Source organism: Malurus melanocephalus, unplaced genomic scaffold, assembly GCF_030028575.1.
Source record: "Malurus melanocephalus ecotype Western Australia unplaced genomic scaffold, MMel_1.1 scaffold_114, whole genome shotgun sequence".
Taxonomy (NCBI): domain Eukaryota; kingdom Metazoa; phylum Chordata; class Aves; order Passeriformes; family Maluridae; genus Malurus; species Malurus melanocephalus.
Window position 1 is genome coordinate 1,766,459 of NW_026623346.1, and position 20,720 is coordinate 1,787,178.

Consider the following 20,720-nt stretch of genomic DNA (forward strand, 5'->3'; position numbering starts at 1 on the left):
GGGTTCTCTGTGTGATTTCAGTGTCCTGGTAACTTGTTGATTCACAGAATCTCCTGTTTATGGCAGAAATCATATAATTGCTTCAAGGTACAAGATACTAATTAATGATACATGATACATGGTCTTGTAACCCAAGTGTCATGCTACCCTTTTTATTGAATGCATCCTGGATCTCAAAGGCTTGTGGAGGGTAGCAACAATCGTTAAATTTGTGGTAGCATTCTGAAAAATGTGTTTTTCATGTGGTTTTTGCTGTGAAAAAGCTCCTGCTTTTTCAAGAACTCTTAGTGGGCTCTTGGAAGATGAGAAGCAGCTGATACTGAAATAATAGATGAAGGTTTTGCAGAAATTTGAGGGAAAGATATTAGTCTGATCTGGCTTTGGAAGCAAATTTGGGGAAAATTGCTTCAGGAAGGGAAAAAAGCTCTGGCTGTAACTTAGAGTGCAAAACATGAAAGATTGAAGCTGCAGGAGTCCTTCACATGGCCTTGCAACCACTCTKAGCTCAGCCCCAAGTACAGAGGCAGCAAAGAAAAGCTGTTTCTCTGTGCATTCCTGGTTTGGAGCAAGGGAGTGGGATGGCACATGGGAATAGGCATGGCCTTGGCTCTGGACATGTTTAAGTGGTTAGAAAAGCTGAGCACAGATAAGCTATATGTGTAGGGGGTTTGGATTTTTGTTTGGTTTGATTTATTTTTTAAACAAAAAGGCTTCTTAAAACTGTTCTGAATGTTTTCTTTCACCTGAGACCTGTAGAGAAAGATACCTATGGCTTAAAAATGCCACAGCACATTTCTTTAAACCATTTTTTTTCTAAATATAAGCACATTTGCATGTATCATGAACTATTATAGATGAAAACCATTACAGAAAAATGTTCCATAGTCTCTTTCCAACTTCTTTATCCTCTTAATCTGGAATACTTTGAGTATACTTACTGTATGGCTTGTTCACGGCTTACATGGATGTTGATATTTCAGTTTCATCTCTGACTTTTTTGGAAGTTAAAAATCAGACAAAGGTATGTAAATATTTAGGAATATGATTACAGACATGGCAGGTACAGCTGATTGGCTGATTTTCTAAGTGTTTGGGACCATGAGGTAACTTTTCTATGTGCTGTATTGGGTCTTTACACCTTTGCCTAACCACAAGACCAGGTGGTTCAGCAGAGGCCAGGCATTTCAGCTGATATGTTGCTTTTAACAGGGCTATATGCTGAAAAAAGGTCACAAACGGAAAAACTGGATGGAACGGTGGTTTGTGCTAAAACCCAACAGTATTTCCTACTACGTAAGTGAAGATTTAAAGGACAAGAAGGGAGACATCATATTGGATGGCAACTGTTGTGTAGAGGTAAAACCATTCCAAAAACTGTCTCTAAAGATAAGTGTTAATCCTTTTTTTTTTTGTGTCTGGGTTTGACTCCTGGTATCTTCAATCAGCTTTTTAAATTTTATATAAAATCAGTTCATAAACACCCTTTTAAAGGCTCTTAGTGCTGTATTTGTAGCTCTGTGGTACATAACTGCATACATACTACTTGACTGTATGACTTGGATTTCAGTGTTTGTGAGGTTAATCTTTTTGTTAACCCTCTCTAGGCCTTGCCTGACAAAGATGGAAAAAAATGCCTTTTTCTTATAAAATGTCTTGATAAAACCTTTGAGATCAGTGCCTCTGATAAAAAGAAGAAGCAGGAATGGATCCAAGGTGAGGTTTTAAAAATGCTAGTTATGTGAAAGTTAAGGTTAATGGAGTTCTTACAACYGTGCTTTACTAAGATTTTAAATTCTTGGACTTGTGATTTTTTTGACGTCTGTTTTGGGCACATGGATCTTTAAGGGATCTGAGACTCAGGAAGAACTAAGGATCCATGTAAGGGAAATAGGTTTTTGTCATGTAGATGCCTCAATTTAGGCAGCCATAGTTAAAATGAAATGTAATTGCTGTTTTTCCATATTGGATATACTTCTAGGGATAAGGAAGGGAAGCAGTGTTGTAAATTGTTCCTTTTGGGAAAGAAAGGGAAGCTTGTTCATTTTGGCACTATAAAATACTGACTTTGCTTTTACAGTTTTGCTTGAAGTAGTATGGTTTGGTGAGCTGAGGATAAGGCTGGGAATCAGGGCTTTCTTTTCTATTCCCATGGTAAAGTAAAATCCTCCTTTGAGACCTTCCCAGATATGTGCTGTGGGATGGGTACATCCATCTGCAGAGTGAGGTAGAAGTGCTTACAAAGCTGTTGTAGCGAGTGCCTTTGAAGTACATGCAGCAGTTAAATACTTGGAGCTGTAAGCTTTAATTTGCAAAGGAAAGCAAATGAAATAAATAAATAAATGAATTCCCTCTTTACCTGCAGCATGTGTTTCATTGCACCAAAGTCAGATGTATGACAAATGATTCAAAAGTGGGTATTTTTTTCATGGTTGTAGTAAATGAATAAAATATCAAAATAATCTGCCACTCCTTCCTCAGTTTTGTTCTCTTAAATACTTTCTCACTGCATGCAAATGAATGAGGACTGCTGTCTTACTGGGAGAAAATTTTCCTTTGGAGCATCTGTAAGCATAGAGGGTTTAAGGTTGGCTCTCGGGAGGAGAGATAACATCTCTCTCCTTGATTGGTGTCACTGAATCTAGGTAGTAAGAAATCATGAAGTGTTGGGGGTTTTTCTAAGTGACTTGTATGTCCATGGCCTGTTAAAAATTAATATTGCATAATGCAATGGAATTGCCAGACCTTATCCTTGTGGCACACAGCCAATACTGAGCACTAAGGGTCTTCCACTTCTAGTTTCTGCTGACAGCCAGCCTGATGAGAATTAGGACAACTGACAACAGTTCTTTCTGATTTAAAAATATCAGAAAACCCCAACCCATGAAACAGCACAGCACTGTAGGTCATTTCACAAAATCTATCCAGAAAGTTTAGCATTTCCCTTCACTGGTGCTCTCCCTTTGCCTCTCCCTTCAGCCATTCAGACCACTGTGAACCTGCTGAGGGCAGGGAGCCCTCCGCCCCACAAGGAAGCGCGCCAGAAACGGAAGGAGTTGCGCCAGAAGCTGCTGGCTGAGCAGGAGGAGCTAGAGCGGCAGATGAAGGAACTGCAGGCTGCCAACGAGAACAAGCAGAGGGAGCTGGAGACTGTGCGGAAGGTGGGATTGGGAGCTGCCTAGAGCTCAGTCCCTGTGGTTGAGTTGGGCTTCTTGGAGTGTACCTGGTCATCTCTGTCCTGTTCAGGCACATTGAGCAAACTCCTCCAGAGAGCTGCGCTTTTGTCAGGGCCCTGTACTAAGCAGGGGATTGTCAGACTGGTGGAGAAGAACCTGCCAGATCTGAGTGCTGTCTGGGGACAGGAAAGACCAATATTTATTGTTCGTTGCTTGTGGGTTTTTTTTTCCTTTTCTGTCAGATCCATCTGTCAAACTTGGGTTTTCCATGAAGATTTTCTTCTRTAGTTTTCCCAAGTTATGTTACGTGATTTGTAGTTTATGGGAACTGTTCTCTTCACATATATGTAATTTCTGTAATTTCTAYCTTTGAAAATATGYGGCTTTTTTGCTGTGGGAGGTTTTAGTATGGAGTGTGCCTTGAAAACTGCTTAGAACCCAATATTCAAATTCAAACCTGCCCTACTTGCTGCCTCACATTTTGGCTGCTGAGTCCCTGCTGCTACAGCAGTCCACATCTTGCTTTGTGCTTATTGGTCACTTATTGGCTCTATTGGTCACCACTGCCTTCCTAAATTAATGCAATTTATGATGAGTCTGCATCATTGTTTGAGTTTTTCATTAAAAAAAAACCCACTAATTTTAGCCAATAAAAAAAACTTCAGTGATCTTTGCAGCTGTAAATGTTGTGAGAGCACTTCAGAGGTTTTGTGGCAAGTAAAACCATGCAAAATAGACCTTTTTAAAAGTCTTGTCATTGTCACAAGGAGACACAATTATTTGTCACACATTTGCCACAATTTGTGGCAAGGAGAAATTTGTCTTAATTTTATTAACTTGCACTGACAGTCCTGTTATAGGTGTTATTCTGTTTGCCTTAAAGGGAGTCTGACAGTGGAGAACCATTTTTTATTTTAATTTTGGCATTGTAGTCTACCATGTGTTAAAGAGTCAGAATGTAAAATAGACAGTAAAGGATAGTCTGTGTTGTCTGCTAGGGGTAGTTATAATAATACCTGTTAACAGAACTCATTATGCTGGATTTCTATGATGCTTACTTTGTAGAAAAAAAGTTAGGAGGCAAGACAACATAGGAGCAACCCCAAAAGAGCAGCAGGAAGTTGACAGGCTCCAGGGAGTTTTATAAAAATCCCAGTGGGTAAGCTTAAAGAGAGTTGTGGCCAGAAGCATCTTTCGATGTGGGCTGGATTARAATGACTTCTCAAGGAAAGCAGCTTAGGCTCTGACATAAACTACTGCACTTCGCCTAAGTGGAACTGGGGGGAATTTCGTTGTTGGAAGAACTGAAAGTGTTTGATTAGTTAGAAAAATGTTCTTCAAGGAAAAGGCTTTGTAAATGCTTCAGGAAACTGGATTGTTCTGGAAAGGTAAGAGGTTGATTTCCTCCTGATGGCAGTGAGCCACCATTTATGCAGCATCTGCCAAAGTGCACTCTGGGACTGGCTTGTATTCTCACAGCTCCTGCAGTAGAGTATTTCAAAAGAATTTTTGTCTAAAATAGACTTTTTTCATGTTTTTAATGCAATTTTGAGATGTGCGCAGTGAACAGACAGATAAGTTTTTCTTTATGTGAGAGCATGCACAAGAAATGTGCACCCTTTCTGTTTCCATTTGGGGTCTTGCATGGGCTTTGGAACTCTGTGCTCTCTTAACACCTGCTGGAATGGTGTGTTCCTGTTGATTCTCCCCTCCAACACTTGTAGCTTTCCCGTGCAGTGCACAGTTCCCAGTAACCTTACGTGCCAGGAGCAGCTGTTTGTGGATTAAGCAGGAAGTTGCTGAAATAGAGTGGGCAAACAGCATTTTCTTCTTGAGCTCTCTGGCAGTGGCCTGGCACTTGCCCTTGTATGTGAATGTGCACATTTGCCCTCTGAGCTCAGTATTGGCAATGCTTGCCTAATTTCAAAGCAAGGAAGGAAATCTAGAGATTTCACTAGCATAGGCATCTTGGATTTGACTAAAGTTACATGCTTTTAAATGTCCGGCAGAGGAGGAATTCTGCTTCTAAAACACTGGCATCATTTAAGCCTTGTGAAGGACAGCAGTTCTGTGCTATGTTCTGCAACATAAAACCAGAACCTTGAGCCTTCTCCTTCACTTCTTCCCATCTATTTCAGACCAGAGTGATACTACAAGCACATCAACAGTGAAAGTTTTACCTTGGCAATTTTAATCATTGAGGCATCTCATTAGTTTACCTGGATTGTATGAGGGAGGATGTTTTAAATGTGGTACGTTCAAAAGCATGACAGAATCATAGAAAGGTTTGGTTTGGAAGGGACCTTAAAGATCATCCAGTTCCAGTCCCCCTGCTGTGGGCAGAGACACCTTCCACTATCCCAGGTTGTTCAGAGCCCCATCCAGCCTGGCCTTGAACACTTTCAGGGATGGGGCATCCACAGCTTCTCTGGGCAACCTGTCCCAGTGTTACCTTTCTAGGCTTGCTCCAACAAGTCCATGTCATTTTTGTGCCCTGCTCTTATTAAAGGTCAGTGGAAACAATTTCTACAGCCCAGCATATTAAAAAAAGAAGCATCAGATAAGTTTCTTAGGAAAATTCTGTGTAAGAATGGTTTTGTTTTCAGTGTTGGTAAAGTTTAGGCTGGTATTTGAAGATTTCTAACTTTACATGGAGTGAAATCCAGATGTAGGAAAAACTGTAACAACTGTATTTGTGAAATCAAGATGCAAGAAAAGTAAAATAAGATAGAAGAAAGTGGAGAGGTACCAGCAGCTCTTTAGCTCTGACTAGGCTAATTTTCCCCCTAATTTCAAGTGATGATTATCAACCAGGATTTTATTTACTTGGCAGTTTAGGGGATGTTAGAAGGATGATTCACAGCAGCATAATCACTTATTCTAGCCAAAGTTTGTGGCACTTCTGCTTTTCCATGGCAATTTGGTGCTTCTCGTTTCTGCAGGAACTCTATGCATGCTGGCATGTTTTCACTATTGGAACTCCTATGCAGTCCTTAAAATGTGGTTTTCTGTAATAGTTTTCTATACCATATGAGGCAGAGAAGGAAATACAGTGATTTCTATCACTTGTGCAAAGCAGAACTCAGAGGAAACTTGAAGATAATTGCCTTTTCATTGGTAAATTTGAAATTTTCTTGCAAACAATCAATACGGAAAATTATATTTACAGACTGAGAATAGCCTCAAATGTTTAAAAAACTCAGAATGGTGCCTTAATGCTTTTGAAGGCTTCTTTGATTTTTGTTAAAAACCAAAAAGCATGAAATAAAGTTCCATTCCCTCAAAATTATTTAGTTTTGACTAACTGTGTTTTTCCTTCTTCCCCCCTGCCCCMCACCCTTTTCTTCCAGCAACTGGAAGCAGCAGCTGCCCGTGCTGCTGAGGAGGAGAAGAAAAGACTTCAGACTCAAGCTGAATTACAAGATCGCTTCAGTTTGGAGCTGGAGAGAGAAAAAATGGTGGGTAGTGCAGGAGGGTTTTTGCTACTATTACACATATCTGTAGTATTACATATTACACATATTACACGTATGTGTTCAGCAAGGGCTTCCCTCACAGGCAGTCACTGAAAGGCTTCCCTGGATTTTGCAGGAGGCTGGAGAATGCAACCTGCATAGCATTAAGATGTAGGAATAAAGTATTTTTACAGGTGAATTCAAATACTGGAACAGCTCAGCTACCATCTGTACAGCATTCAAAATTTAAATAATATTGGAAAATTGGGGAAAAATTGGCTATTTGAAGGATAAATGCACACTGAATTTCTCCTTGCAGTTTTCAGAGACAGAAAACCTGAGGCTAGTACTTCCTGGATGAATAAGCGAAATAATTTGGGCAAAATCAAAATGCATTTTATGTGTTCCTAGAACTGCTTTTTTATGCTGTGTGTTCTTTTACAACTATATACAAACAATAAAGAAATATTGTTGCTTTACAATTAATGTTACTGTTCAGCTACACTAAGGATTCCCCAAAGAGCTGGTTTTCAGTTTTCAAGGGCTTTATCAGATTGCTCTGCTAGCTGGGAAAAAGCAGTAGAAAAAATAAAGTGAATGTGATGGGACATCTCAGAACATTAATGCACACAGTGCTGCTTTATAGGCTGAGCATGAATTCCTGAATAAAATCCCTTTCTGGGTCACTGGGATTTGGGTCAGCTGAGGGGAACAGGCAGCAAACCAGTGGGGCAGGACATACCAACCTCCTTAGCTGTTTTCGAACTCTTTATCCATCGTGTGCCATCATCCAGATACTAAGCGTGTGAGATAAGCTGCTGCCAAGGGGGGAGTGAAAACAGTGACATTGAATCAGCCTGACCTTCGTGTCTGGCCGCGTACAACCTTTGTCTTCCTTCAGTTGTGTATCTGTAAACTAAACAACCAAGATCAAGCTGACTGAAATGAGGTTTGAACCCCTGTAAAAGTTCCGTGCTGCAGGAAGTAGGGCAATGTAAGTAGCCTGTAGTAGTATTTATTTTTTTTAAGTGCTCTTAGTTCCACATCTGCGGATCTAGCCTCAGTTTTGTCAGTTCTGCTCTGCAGACAACAGGAAAAGGTTTGTCTTAGAAACCATAATCTGAGGGAAACCTGGCAATTCCTTTAAAAATTGGAAAATGTGAGTTGAATGGTAGCTCACGTGTTCCAAATTTATGCTGCTAGGTAAGACAAAAAATGGAAGAGCAGGTTGCTCAGAAATCATCTGAACTGGAGCAGTATTTACAAAGAGTACGTGAACTGGAGGAAATGTATACACAGCTACAGGAAGCACTGGAGGATGAGAAACAGGCACGTCAAGATGAAGAGACTGTGAGGAAACTTCAGGCCAGGTATGGCTTTGACCAGGTAGAAAAGGGTTTCAGTTCCAACAGTGAGTGCCTGTGCCATGCTACTAGTGTTGTTTGCCTCTTGGACACACTGCTGGAATGGGGCTCTACCTTCAAGTCCAAACACTGGACAGATTTGATTTTTCCTTAAGATATGAAGGCTGAAGCAAGTATGTCTGATTAGTCCTTGGCAGAGGGCGTGGTCTGTAATTTTGGAAAACCAGGTGCACTTACTTTTCCATCAGGTGTCATGCATGTCAGCAAAGGAAAAACTAAGAACACTCTACAGGCTTTTCAATAGTTTATTTTATAAAGCAGTAACTGTAAAAATTACTTTCTGCTGTATTTTATTGCAGGTTTAAACTAATGATAAAGGGCTAAGTTTCCTCTTGCTCACATGGGCTGTGTTTAGTGTAGTTTTTTTCTTCATATATTCAGTTTTAAGATAATGAAGATAACTTTTGCATGCCTCTTTTCTTCTGTGGTTCTGTGTTGTGTATTTGCATTATAGATTACATTTTCTGAATAGCCCTTTGTAGCAGTCAGACTGCTTGCACTGCTGGCATGACATTGAAGGCAAACCAACTAACAATAACTTTTTCGCTGCTTCCCAAGCTTTTATTTTTTTAACAGTACTTTCTTTGCCTTTAAAAAACAACAAAAAATTTGGCTTTGCTACATGGATTCAGCTATCTTGAGTGCAGTTAACATCACAATCCCCATTGCAGATTGTTGGAAGAGGAGTCAGCAAAGAGAGCTGAACTGGAAAAATGGCATTTGCAGCAGCAACAGACCATTGAGATGACAGAAGCAGAGAAGCAAGAGCTGGAAAACCAGAGAATGATGAAGGAACAGGCTCTTCAAGTGGCTATGCAGCAACTGAAACAGCTTGAATTGGAAAGGAAGGAGGCCCTCGAGCAGTACAAGGTGAGCTGCTCTGGTCATCAGCCTCTCACCTTTATCCATAGATTGACTGACTTTGAAGTTGTTGAATTTTGTGCTTCTTTAAGGATTGTTACGGCACAAGAGGTAGGATAGTTGGGTTGGGTTTTTTTTTCCCTAGTTTTTAATTGGTTTCAGTAGCTCAGTAATCAGTAGATACATTTGAAGAGGATCTGTTTCAGACACACTTCTGAATCTCTTGTATTTATTTTTGTCTCAATTTGCATGCAGGCCAGCTCAGTCATGTCCTGAAATACCCTGTGTACATTTGCCTTCTACTGCAGACTCACTTCATGTGCAGTCCCACTGCTGCCGTAACTGAGTGCCTCTTGCTTCTGAGTTAGTTATTCTTGCAGTGTTTTGATGATTTCACGGCACAGCATTGTCTTTTACAAATGAAAAACGTGTTTACGGTAGGGACCTCTCCTCAAAAATGTATTTAAGCACAGAATGGAAGTTAAGGATAGGTAGGAATTAGCTCAGATTCTCAATGTGTAGCAGTGCCTCATGTCCCAAATGCCAGGCCTGCTCGTTGCTCCATTGAGTGTTTTTAGGGAAGGTCAGTAACTGTTCATGGAAGAAATAAGAGCCAGAATCCAACAAATACAGAGGCTGAAGTGCTGCACACTTTCCAGGGCTAGAGAAGTGTTGATCCTGCATTTATTTAGGTCAGGAAAGAAAGGCTGGCTGAGTTTGTGTTTAACAGGGAAGGGTGTTTATGGGGTGAGCTCTTTGAAGGACACACCAGGGAGCTGTCTCGCCTGCTATAGAGCACAAATGCTGCAGTCACTGCGGGCAAGGGCCCAGATGGGGTAGTTGTGGCCACTTTACAACTTCTCATGGTGGTGTTACATCTCACACCATCACTGGATTGYGTCTGGCTAGTACTTGACTCATTTTGTTTTTAGCTGACATCTCAAACTTTTTGTATGCAAAGCATCATTTACTACTCCAGATACAGATACATAAAATAACCAAAAAAGAACCCACTAAACAATTATTTGAGAAATAATTAAAACATTCTAGCCTTCCATTTGGAATTGCCTAAATGACAAGTTAGACTGAAGAATGAAGACTAACCTCATTACACAGCTACAAAATCTTGTACAACCTTGTTATTTTGGGATTCTGGTTCAACAACTTTTTTTTTTGGAGGGGGAGGGAGGGGTGGTGATGGTGACTAAATTACTTAGGATGGTTCCGCACTAAACAGAGGGCTGGCTGAATTAGAATGGTTCTGGTTTTTTATTTAAAGGATGTTTTATCTCGTTATATAAAACAGGCTACAGTTCTTGTTTTCAAGAGGTTGTGTCTTCTTTCAGGAGGTTAAGAAGAAGTTGGAAACGGCAGCTAATAACACCAAGAGTTGGAAAGATAAAGTGGCTCATCATGAGGGATTGATTCGACTAATAGAGCCAGGTGAGTTATCAACAGAAGTTACAAAATATGTATTAATTCTGTCTCATGTCCTGCCTTTTCTTGTAGCTCACTGATTTCACAGCAGCCTGTAGATATCACCCTTTGTGACATCTGCTGGTGGTAACTTTGTCTTTACCTCTCCTGCCCCTGCTGTAATGATCTTCTATCACTGTTTGCTTCTTTAATGTTTAAAACAAAGCAAGGATCATCCTTAACATTGCATTATGAGTGTGTGATGTTCCTGTCAGAAACACCTATCTCCAATATTGCTCTCTGTCTTCCAGGCTCCAAGAATCCTCACTTAATCACAAACTGGGGCCCAGCTGCCTTCACTGAAGCTGAGCTGGAGGAAAGACAAAGGAGCTGGAAAGGGAAAAAAGCCACTTCCGAGTGATGGTGGCAGCTGACACGTGGCCCTGAACAGGAGCCCACCTCCCCTCGTTCTGCTTTGCACAGAGCAGCCTCTCGCTTACAAAGTTTAGTTTGCTCAGCAGGTTGGGCCTTTCTCCTCACGAAGTGCCGTTTACCACGCTGGAGTATCTGCTCAGAGCTCAGCCATTAAAGTGTGTGGTGTCTGATAGGACATTTTGTCTGTTTTCCCTCACATTTCCAAGACTTAGCAGGTGAAGATCAGGGTTGAAATGTAGCTTGTGACAGTTGTTTTTCTACTAGTCTGTAATAGTCTGACAGCAGCTAACCAATTGGACAGCATTGCTTTCATGCCAAAAAGCGAGGGAAGCAGTTGTTCACTGGTTCAGTTACTACACTTTCAACCCAAGATAAATCAGTCCTTAAAGTTGTGTCCAACTCTGAGATGGATAATTATCTTTCCTTCCACTGAGCCTGCTTTTACTTTAGCTCTGTTGCTCTCTACCCGATGCTTACTGCWCAGACACATTCGCTTAGCAAGAGGGGACTAGCATCACTGGCTACCTGCTGCCTGCCTAGATTTGGTGTCCTGTTTTCCTCTGCAGGAATCCAAACAAAAGAACTGGAGATAGGCATGTAGAAAATGCTGCTGTAAGACATTTGGAAAGAGTGACAGTGGAAGACCGGTTTTTGTGCAGTCTCATACTTGAGAAGCACTAGATAAAGCCGTGAGCACTCTCTTCATAGTTTAAAAGATGCAATTTTGGCTCACATATTTCTGAGGCAGGTGAATGTTAGGTGGTAGCTCATACAGGGCAAATGTCCTCTGTCCAAGCTGTGTTTGTGCAAGAAATCTGTAACATCTCACCATATTCAGATGTAGCACTTTTGTCATACTTTTAATTGGAGGCTGGATTTAAAGAAAGATATTTTTTTTAAATGATAAATGTGTAGTGATAATGCTCTAAAAAAAAAAAATAAATTCTTGTCACTAAAGTAACTTCAGTTTTTCTAGTACCAAGGCTTCCCAAGGAGCCTGCTGCTCTGCCTCACCACTCTCACCTGGGACAAAGCTAGTTATTTCTGTTTTTGTAGCGAAAAGGAACAGCCCTGTGACTTTGCTTTGCAGATCTCCCACACCAGGCATTGCTCAGTAAAACAGGATTCCTGCCAACTTGTACAGACATTTTAAGAACCGCCCCCTTGAGGAGCAGGTGCCCACTGGTGTGGCTTGTGAGCAGCTTTGACTGTACCCTGGGCCCTCCAGCCCTCAACTGCTTGTTAGTTCAGCTACATGTTAAATTATTTTTAGTAAATAATTTTTTCAGGATCATAAGCAGTGTGCAGCACTGTGATACTTGGAAGTGCAGAAGCTGTACAGAAGTGGTGTCTGGATTTGGAAGTCAATAGCATTTTATTTACCTATTAACTAAGACTCAAATACTGTACCTTCTCAGACATTTATTCTCTGGTTATATTTTTATACTAATAGAAATGTTTAATGTATCAGTAAATGGAGTGCAGATTAGAATGGCAGGAAAAACCAGGATCTTCCTATTTATAATCAGTGTACAGGAAAACAATAGTTCCTTAAGCTTGGTAACAATTTTTTAAATTGATGACGTTTACAGAAGCAATGTGAAGAAAAAACCCGACCACCTGTAGTAGAATTACAAATGTATTCAAGTTTAAACTTTGCTAAAGGAGCTGAAACAGTTTTTAAACTACCAAACATTTTATGTGGAGAGCAGAAGATGTATTGGGGCTAAACTTGTTTAATTTTTCTAACACTCTTTATTTTGGACAATGGATTTTTAAGAACATCAATTGATGCATGTATTAATATTTTTTATTGTTCTTTAGAAGTGGCTGTTTAGTAAAGTAATATAAAGTCATTTATGTTTTGGAATTAATTGATGTCTTTTTGCCTGGGTTTTTCTTGGGTTACTGGGGTTTAAAATCCAGTAACTGTTGTGTGGAAATTGTTTAATAGTCAGATTAGTGGGATGTTGGAAGCAAAAATAAAGGCAGTGGTCACACAGTAACACAAACTGATTTGGTTTAGCAGCACTCCTGCTCTTAGATGTTCATATTCAGTACACCTTGATGCAGCCCAGGACCAGGGCTGGGCAGGCTCAGCAGGGAGCTATGGGGACACCTGGCACAGCAGCCCCCCACGTGTCAACTCTGTCTGGAGTCAACTCTTACTCACTGGCTAAGAGGAAATGAGACAAGGTTCCTTTTCGCTTTGTTGTCCCTGCTCGCTCTTGACAAATTTAGAAAGCTTTGCTCAGTAAAGCTGGGGGGAGTGGCTGGTTAAAAAATGAAACGATTTGCATGCTGAGCAGAAATAGCATTTGGAATGAGCCCTTAGAGCAACACTAAACAGCATCCAAAGGGAGCACAGAGCTGTGAGTCCGCAATGGTCATGGAACAGAGAGGATGGAAAGCTGCMTCCCACTGTGCCATCATTTCCTGTGGGACAAGGCTCACAGTTCTCCTATTCCCTCAAACCAATGAGCCTGCACATGGTGAGGATATGCCAATGAGCTGGGGGATTGGGGATGGCTCTCTTCTGCCCAAGGAGCCCTATACATCCTGAGCATACACAGAGGCCAGGGGAAAGCAGTGGCTGCCATTCCTGAACCCTTGGGAGATGGTGGGARATGCACTGGCGGGCACAGCCCGTTTATTTTGTCTGCCAGATTCAGGTTTCTTTTACCTGCTGCTGCTGGAACAGTCCATGTTTTCCCCTGTATAAAAAGATGGGTTTTTTTTCAGTGTGGCCTTTTTTTTCCTTTTTTTTTTTTTTCCTCTATGATCATTTTATGGAGCTGGTGTGTGAGCCGTGGACACTGGATCACACATTCCTGAACTGTAACAGGCTAGTTTCCAGCATGTCTTGTTACTTCTGCTGCACTGTCCTGCATGAACAGACAAAAGCAAAGCCTCTGTGGGCGAAAGAAACAGTGTCTTAGGATAGAATATGTACCCGGGGGGTACCCCAACCCCCAAAGAAGCACCTGTTTGTCCCTGTTAATGGCAGGGGGGTTGGAAGCAGATGCTCATTAAGGTCCCTTCCAACCCAAGCCACGCTATGATCCTATGGCTCAGTCATGCAGGACACCTGGAACAGGAGCTGCGCCATCCATCTCAGTAACAGTGGAAAATAACTGCTCTGATTTTTATCTCAATTATGTCAAGCAGTTTTTTTTTCAAACAATTTTTGAACAAACCAGTGCAGGGCCAGGAAAGGGGATATCCATGAGGTAATTTAGCTGYTTTGGGAAAAGAGGTCATTATTTGTTCCCAAAGGAAGGGGTGCTGTACACTTGCCCTCTCAGAGAATGACAAACTCCTTCAACACTTAAAAATTTTTAGGGGCTTTCTACCTCTSTCAGTACCAAACTGGTTACTTGATAATTGTGTCTTTTTTTTTTTTTTCTTAAATCTTTTGGGATCACTGTGGCACCCCCTGCACCCCGCCATGGGCTGCCCACTGGAGTTCAGGACCGCGGGGCCAGAACATGCTGAGCCAGGACCCAGGGTTGTCTCATCACTGGGCTCCGGCTGCCACCTCGTGGTGGCCTGACCCTGCGTCTCCTGACTGCGTTCCTTCGGTGTCCCGGCCTGTGCAGATGTCCTGGGACAGCCCCTCTCCCACTGCTTTTCCCGCAGCAGCGTTTGCCAGGTAAAAGCACTGTGCTCCGGCTCTGCGGCTGCCGCACCATCACCACCTCCGTGCCATTGCCACAGCAGCTCTGTCCCTGTCTCCATGAGCCTGGTTGCTTCCTCTGTTAGCTCGGGATGCCCACAGACATCCTGTCAGCCTAGGAAAAAAGGGATTTTTTTGGTTATAACTGGCCTTGGAGCTAATTCAGACATATTTTCCAAACAAAGCCCACTGTCCTGCAGAAGCACAATGTACAGTGAGATCCAGCATCCAATAATCTCACATCCACACGCGCAGCCTGCACTGCCATGTGGCTTTGCTAAGGGCAGGAAAGCAGAGCAAGGAAAGATGTGTAAGGAAGGTTACTTCCCTGCGAACAGCGTTTTCCCAGGTGCCTCCTGTACATGCCCTGAGGCTGCAAGATCGGGGCTGGGTGAAGGACTGCCCAGCATCACGTACTCTCCTCTTTGGGGCAGGACTTGAACTTATCCCTTCAACCTGCAAACAGAGTGGGCATGTGTGAGGAGAGGGTATCAGCCGGTGGTTTAGTACTAATGTGGCCGTGAGGGCCAAAATAAAATGCAAACAGAAACTTTGTGACACTTGCTGAATTTAGAAACTATTGTGGCTTCCACACATTTACTCTGACTGGGAACTTCAGCAAGCCAGCAACCAGAAGTGCAAAAAAGCACTATGTTATGGACTGGCTTCCTGAGTGTCAAAAGTACCCATCCTTCAGAAAAAAGAAGGTGCAGTGGTTATTTTAACACATAAATGAAACAGTATTTGGCAAATGTAGCTGCATCTCACCTCCAAGAGAAATTAAACGTGGAACAGTAGGATAACAGTTAAATTAGAAACACCCTGAAAAGCCTTGAGAGGGAGATGTAATGAGGCAGGTTTTAACTCCTGTATGCACAACCCCAGAAGAACCACCTGACAGGGGCCCTTCGCCCACCTTTTTTCTCCTATTTTAGCCTGCCTAATGGAGGAAATGTAAAAGGATATGAGCAGCAGGGTCAGAGGAAAGCCCATGGCAGACTGGGCAGAATGTTGATAAAAACAAAAAAGAAATCACAATCTCCAGAACAACTACACTCAATTTTCTCCATCAACCATTACTTTAAATTCCTTCATAAATAAAACCACAAAAATATAACCTTTCTATCCCACTCAGTGTGCTCATTGCTCACATCACTCCTCTGCCTATCAAAGGAGCTTGATCTAGCACCAGCTTTACCCACTGTTCTTACTTTAATTGCTAATTAATAGAGCCAATTAATTGGTAATTATTAATTAATAAGCTACTTTCCATGGCTGGAGCACACAAACAGCTGTTACAGGACCTGGGCCTAACCATGCCTTCATGCACTCACCTGATGATGCTCGTGTTGTCATCTTTTTTTTCTGAGCACACAGCAGTGAACACATTGGTATCTCAGCTGGGATTAAAAACCCATGCATAGACAAGAGACAGTTTCAAAAGCAGCCTGGACTTGGTGTTGACACAAATTAGCTGTTTCAGTGCCTACCAAAGCATGGGGATTTCTCTTTCCACCCAGAAGAGTCTTGTGTAGCTCAGCCCTGACACAGGGTGCAAGTGCTGGGGAAGTGCAGGTCCTCTGGGGTGCTGGCTCCTCAGTCCTGATGAAACAAGACAAAAACCCAAACAACTTAAAAAGCTTATTTATGTTCAGACTTTGCTTAGATATTTTCAGAAAGTTCCTCTCACATTGGGACTGAATTTTTGCATTTGGAACAGTGCGAGGTGGTGTTTTCTGAACTATTTCTTTTATCAATGATGTTTTGGGCCATTTTACTCTCTCCAAGCCATGAAGTCACCAACCACATCTCTGTGAGGGAGGAACATGCCCCATTTTCCAGCCAGGCTCTCTCCCCTATCAGAAAATTGTGTGGCCAGGGACTGCTTTTTCCCAGACAGGAGGTGGGAAATGATGGGGGCAGGGTCCCCACCAACAGGAGAGTGATCCCCTATGGGAATGGAGGTGGCACCTTCTGTGTTTGCTGGTTTGCTTTAGCATGGCTATTATTACCTGCCTGTGAAGGCTGCACCAATGTCCAAGAGGGTCTCTACTGGCCCATGGAACTTCCTGGGGAGATGGCTGGCCCAAAACAACCAACACCCCAAGCCTGCTCTCCCAGAATTACTGCACGTGGCCCCTCTGGCAAAAGAAACTCATGTGCCCATGCTCCAGCACACTCTCCTCACTGTCACCGTTACAGATGGCAAGAACCAAGCCTACAGCTGCTCTCAGTCCACCTCCAGCCAGCAAAACCTTCCGCCAGCCGGTGAGAATCCAGAGCCTATATTCCTTGAAATCATACTTCAAGGAACAGTGCAGGCATGGGGAATGATACAAGGACCAGCCTATCAGAGGGAAAAGGGACAAGAAAACACCCCCAGGGTGCTGAACACCTGTGCTGGGCCAGGCTGCTCCCCAGCAGCTGTGCTGTGGGTGCAGAGCAGGGACCAGTCCTGCACAGCTTCGGAGGCTGCTCTGCTTCTGCCTCCCCCCCCCCCCSCCATTCCATTCTGACCAGTCCCTGCCACTGTGGGGCTGCCAGCGGATCTGAGGTGTGAGCTGTGTACTGCAGGCTTGTGCAGCTATTCCAGCAGAAAGCTCCCGGGTGAGTGCTGAGCCCGGGGCAGTCTGTGCTGGTTCCGGGGAAGCGAGTGCTGAGCCCACACCACCTCCAGGAGAGCAGCGCTGCACAAACCACTCGCTGCTCTTCCAGTTTCCCATTCTTGTCTCATTTTCATCTCGCCCCTCCCGATGAGCCCCAAGTCGCTACGTGCCGAGGCAGGATGAGAGGACTGACACGATTTTTCCAAAGCCCCCGGCGAGCCGTGGGACCCGCAGCCCAGGGCTCCGCCAGCTCCTGCCCCGGCAGGCAGCGGCAGCCGCTCCCCCCGAGACAGGGAGAACAATGATAAAATACCAGCTCTGCCGCAGGAATGCGGGAGATACCGTGGCGGGGGGCCCTGCAGAATCCGGGCAGGAGTTGCTCACGGCTTGGCCGCAGCCCAGGGGATGCAACTCAGGCCGCGCTGTCGCCGGCCGCGGTGGCGGGGGCTGCGCGGGGCCCCCCCGGGCGCCGGACAGCAGATGGCAGCCGGACACCGCCGCACGGCCCCGGAGAGTCCGGGGAGCACGGCCCTGCTCGGCAGGCTCCTAATGAATCACATCTGCGGGGCCGGCCCGGGAAGGCAGGGCCAGGGATGCGGCACCGCGCGGGGGTTTGTTTGACCGTGAAGCTGGTCCCACGCTCGGAGCCGTGTCACTCGTGTACGTGCAGCACCACACTGCTGCTGCTGCAGGGCAAACCACACCGAACAGCAGCCAAAACCTCGGCGTGGGGCTCTGGGAACCTGCAAAGGGAAGGAGGAAGAGGAGCGGGCGGGTGGTGACCAAGGCTGTCAGCACAGCCAGGGATCAGAGTTCGCGAGCTTTACCCAAGGCTGGGCAGCCGCGATGCCCGTGCTCCCTCCTGCAGGCACATAGCTCACCCCGATCAGTTCAGGTGACTGAAACCAGGGTCTGCACCCGCTGCTGCCGAGGCCTGACACACCAATTCGAGAGTCATTACTCTGTTGGGTAACCTTATCACTCAATAAGGAACTTTAACCCAATTTTAAAATGTAGGGGAGGTTAAGGTGGATTACCTTAGCTCAACTGCTCGTGTCAAAAGCCCTTGAGAAGTGGGACTGGAGGTTTTCCCCTCCAGATACTTTTTGTTGGCTCACAAAATCTTTGTTTTTTTCTTAGCTCAGACACCAAGAAGGGGAGTTTTCGGCTTCCAAAAATAAATCAAAGACACTACGATGCCTGCAGGGTATTTGTTTCTCCATAGGAACATGAACCTGGTGGTTTAGTTTAAGGGAGGCTAAGCTAACTCTCACATTTTCTACATTCCTCTTTTTCCTGAYGGATCAAGATCGACAGTTTTGAACTGTTGTTTTAATGAAAACCAACCAATTCCTGAGAGGGTTTCCTGTTTTAGAAAGATGATATTTCAGAGCTACAAAATTCCAAACAATTTGACTTGCTATCACCTTCATCAGGTCCCTTAACCTTCTTCTGCCTCAGCTGGGCATTGATGAAAGATGGGTCATGTTTACCCACCAGAAAAGCACCCAGACATCTGCAAAATAGTACACTATCCTTAAAAAGAGGGCTCTTGAAATGATACCCTGAACCTGTGTCCAAAAGGTGCAAATCAGAGATTGCTGAGTGAGGCCTTGGAAGGGCCACTTAACACCAGGGCATGACCAGAGCCTCCTGGCACTGGCCCCTGCCAGCCCCTCGAAGCATCACCCCCATCTCCTCCACCTTTATTCCTCATCCCTGGCAGTCAGAAAACCTCCTTGGAGCTCTTGGGTAACAACCACAAATTGAATCAGCATTTAGCCATCTAATTAACTGTAGTTAAATCACCACATAGCTACTACTCCCAAAGCTGCTAATGGAAATTAGGCCAGCACTCCAGCCAAGCCCTTGTTTGTCATCTCTGGTTCAAGCTGGTGAATCAATCCCAGGTAGGTTTCCCCATCCCTTGTGCACGTGAAGCCCTGAAAACATCCTGGGGTAAATCTAAATGTGACCAACTTCAACAATGCATCTCTGGAGAGTTTTCAGAGCTTAAGCTCTGCAACTCAGAGCCACAAGTCTGGGAGTATGTGCAGATCTCTTGCTGAAGGTTCAAGTATTTGTTTTAAAGTCACAAGTACAACAGGACTCCCTGAATAAATTTTTGGTCCAGGAAACTAAACTTCAGCTCTCAGTTTTGTTAATTCTACAATTCAAAATGTTTTGCAGGGTTATTTTTTTTTTTACTTTTAAAGGCAATTATAATTTTCCAACTGTTCTAACAATTTAGAGGCTCTAATATGTAAAAACACTTTCTTGTGTTACGAAAGTTTCTCCAAATTGTAAAATGCATTACAAAAGGGAGGGAGCCAGCCCCATGTACACTGTTTGGGCTGCTCTTCTGGCACAAAATGACCACTGGCAGCTTGCAAGGCATGGAAAAAGGACTTATCACCCAGATCCCTCAAACAGTCAAAACTGCCTTAGCTGGGCAAACCAGCACTGATTTCTCAGAACTAATCCCTGGAGGTACAGGTCTGCTGATGTCAAGCCTTGCCGTGTTATTGCAGTGCTCACAGCCCTTCAAACATTTTATCTGCAAGCCCCAGTCCAGCCCCCTGCATAGAGAAACTCTTCAAATGCTTCTGATAGGGATGGCTGGGTCATGGGAATATCGAGGGCTCTCAATGCCTCCCCACTCACCTGTTCCAACTGTGCAGCCAAGGGTTTTAGGGATCTCTGAAATTCACACTGCAAGAAGCCAGTTGCTCTCCTGTTGCCTTAGAAATCCTTCTGGAACATTGCTGCTTCCTGTCTGAGCTCCTCTTTTAAAGCCAGGTTTTCTGCCTGCTATCTGAAAGAAACCGATAAAAAAGGAGAAGATAGCAAAGCTCAGGAAAGCACTTAACTGATATGTAAAAGCTCACAGGTGCAACAGGAATGAATGCACATGCCCATCAGGAAAATGGGAAAGGCACTAATGAGTTTCAAGGCTAGACTCTCACTTGTTACTTCTCTCTGAGGGACTTCAAGATTCCTTTTATCAAGGAATGTTTCCTGAAAACTTCTTGCAGAAAGTTTTTTTTTTTTTTTTTCTTTAATCCCTTTGCATTTCAGGTAGATGAGACACTTCATAAGCTGCTCCCTGAGTACTGCTCAAGGGCAGGAGTAATTAGGACTTCAGGGCATGCTGAGACTTCTCAGCTTGCTGGAGTTGCTGGAGCAAAGCCAGCAGCTGAGATGAACCAGCCCTGTGCTGGTGGTGGGATGGCACATCCCTGCCCTACAGAGCTGCCAGCAAGCTGCTTTCTTCTGTATGCAAAGCTGCATGTGGGCTCATTTTGTACTTCCCTCGTTCTGCAGTGCAGACTTCCCCTGGGATCCCAAAACTGCAGGATGAAAAAACTCATCCTTCCTTTTGGCCCCAATCCTGGACAGACATGTGCACATGCTTAGCACTGAGCATGTGAGCAGCCTCACTGATCTCCATGGAGCAATTCACATGCTTGAGCCTCTGCACATTTGGGAGCAGGGGAGAGGAGGACACTCGGTTTTTTGGTTGCCTGCTTTACATACCACTGCTGGAGATCCCACCCAAAAGAGAGCTGCGCAACAGGATGGTGCTGAGCTATACAGCTATTTTTATTTCCATCTCTCGTGGCCTTGCTGAGACCTGCTACAAATTATCAGGGGTATCACACCCCAGACGAGTC

General features: G+C 43.9%; 1 protein-coding gene and 1 long non-coding RNA gene across 2 annotated transcripts in view; one reads left to right on the forward strand and one right to left on the reverse strand.

Annotated features, from left to right (window-relative positions):
* The window catches only part of SWAP70 (switching B cell complex subunit SWAP70), a 35,462-nt gene extending 23,379 nt beyond the window's left edge, over positions 1-12,083 (forward strand). The window contains exons 5-12 of the mRNA XM_057369729.1: positions 1,210-1,356; positions 1,605-1,713; positions 2,977-3,158; positions 6,524-6,631; positions 7,832-7,998; positions 8,724-8,922; positions 10,260-10,356; positions 10,641-12,083. Coding sequence (XP_057225712.1) covers positions 1,210-1,356; positions 1,605-1,713; positions 2,977-3,158; positions 6,524-6,631; positions 7,832-7,998; positions 8,724-8,922; positions 10,260-10,356; positions 10,641-10,750 — 1,119 coding nt within the window. The 3' untranslated portion in view covers positions 10,751-12,083. The remainder of the gene's footprint in view (positions 1-1,209; positions 1,357-1,604; positions 1,714-2,976; positions 3,159-6,523; positions 6,632-7,831; positions 7,999-8,723; positions 8,923-10,259; positions 10,357-10,640) is intronic.
* An 836-nt stretch (positions 12,084-12,919) lies between these two features.
* Positions 12,920-19,934, reverse strand: LOC130575669 (uncharacterized). The gene is made up of 3 exons (XR_008965586.1): positions 19,711-19,934; positions 15,775-16,042; positions 12,920-14,896 (listed from the first exon to the last, which is right to left on the reverse strand). It is a non-coding gene; the product is annotated as an uncharacterized LOC130575669 (long non-coding RNA).
* Between the last annotated feature and the right edge of the window lie 786 nt (positions 19,935-20,720).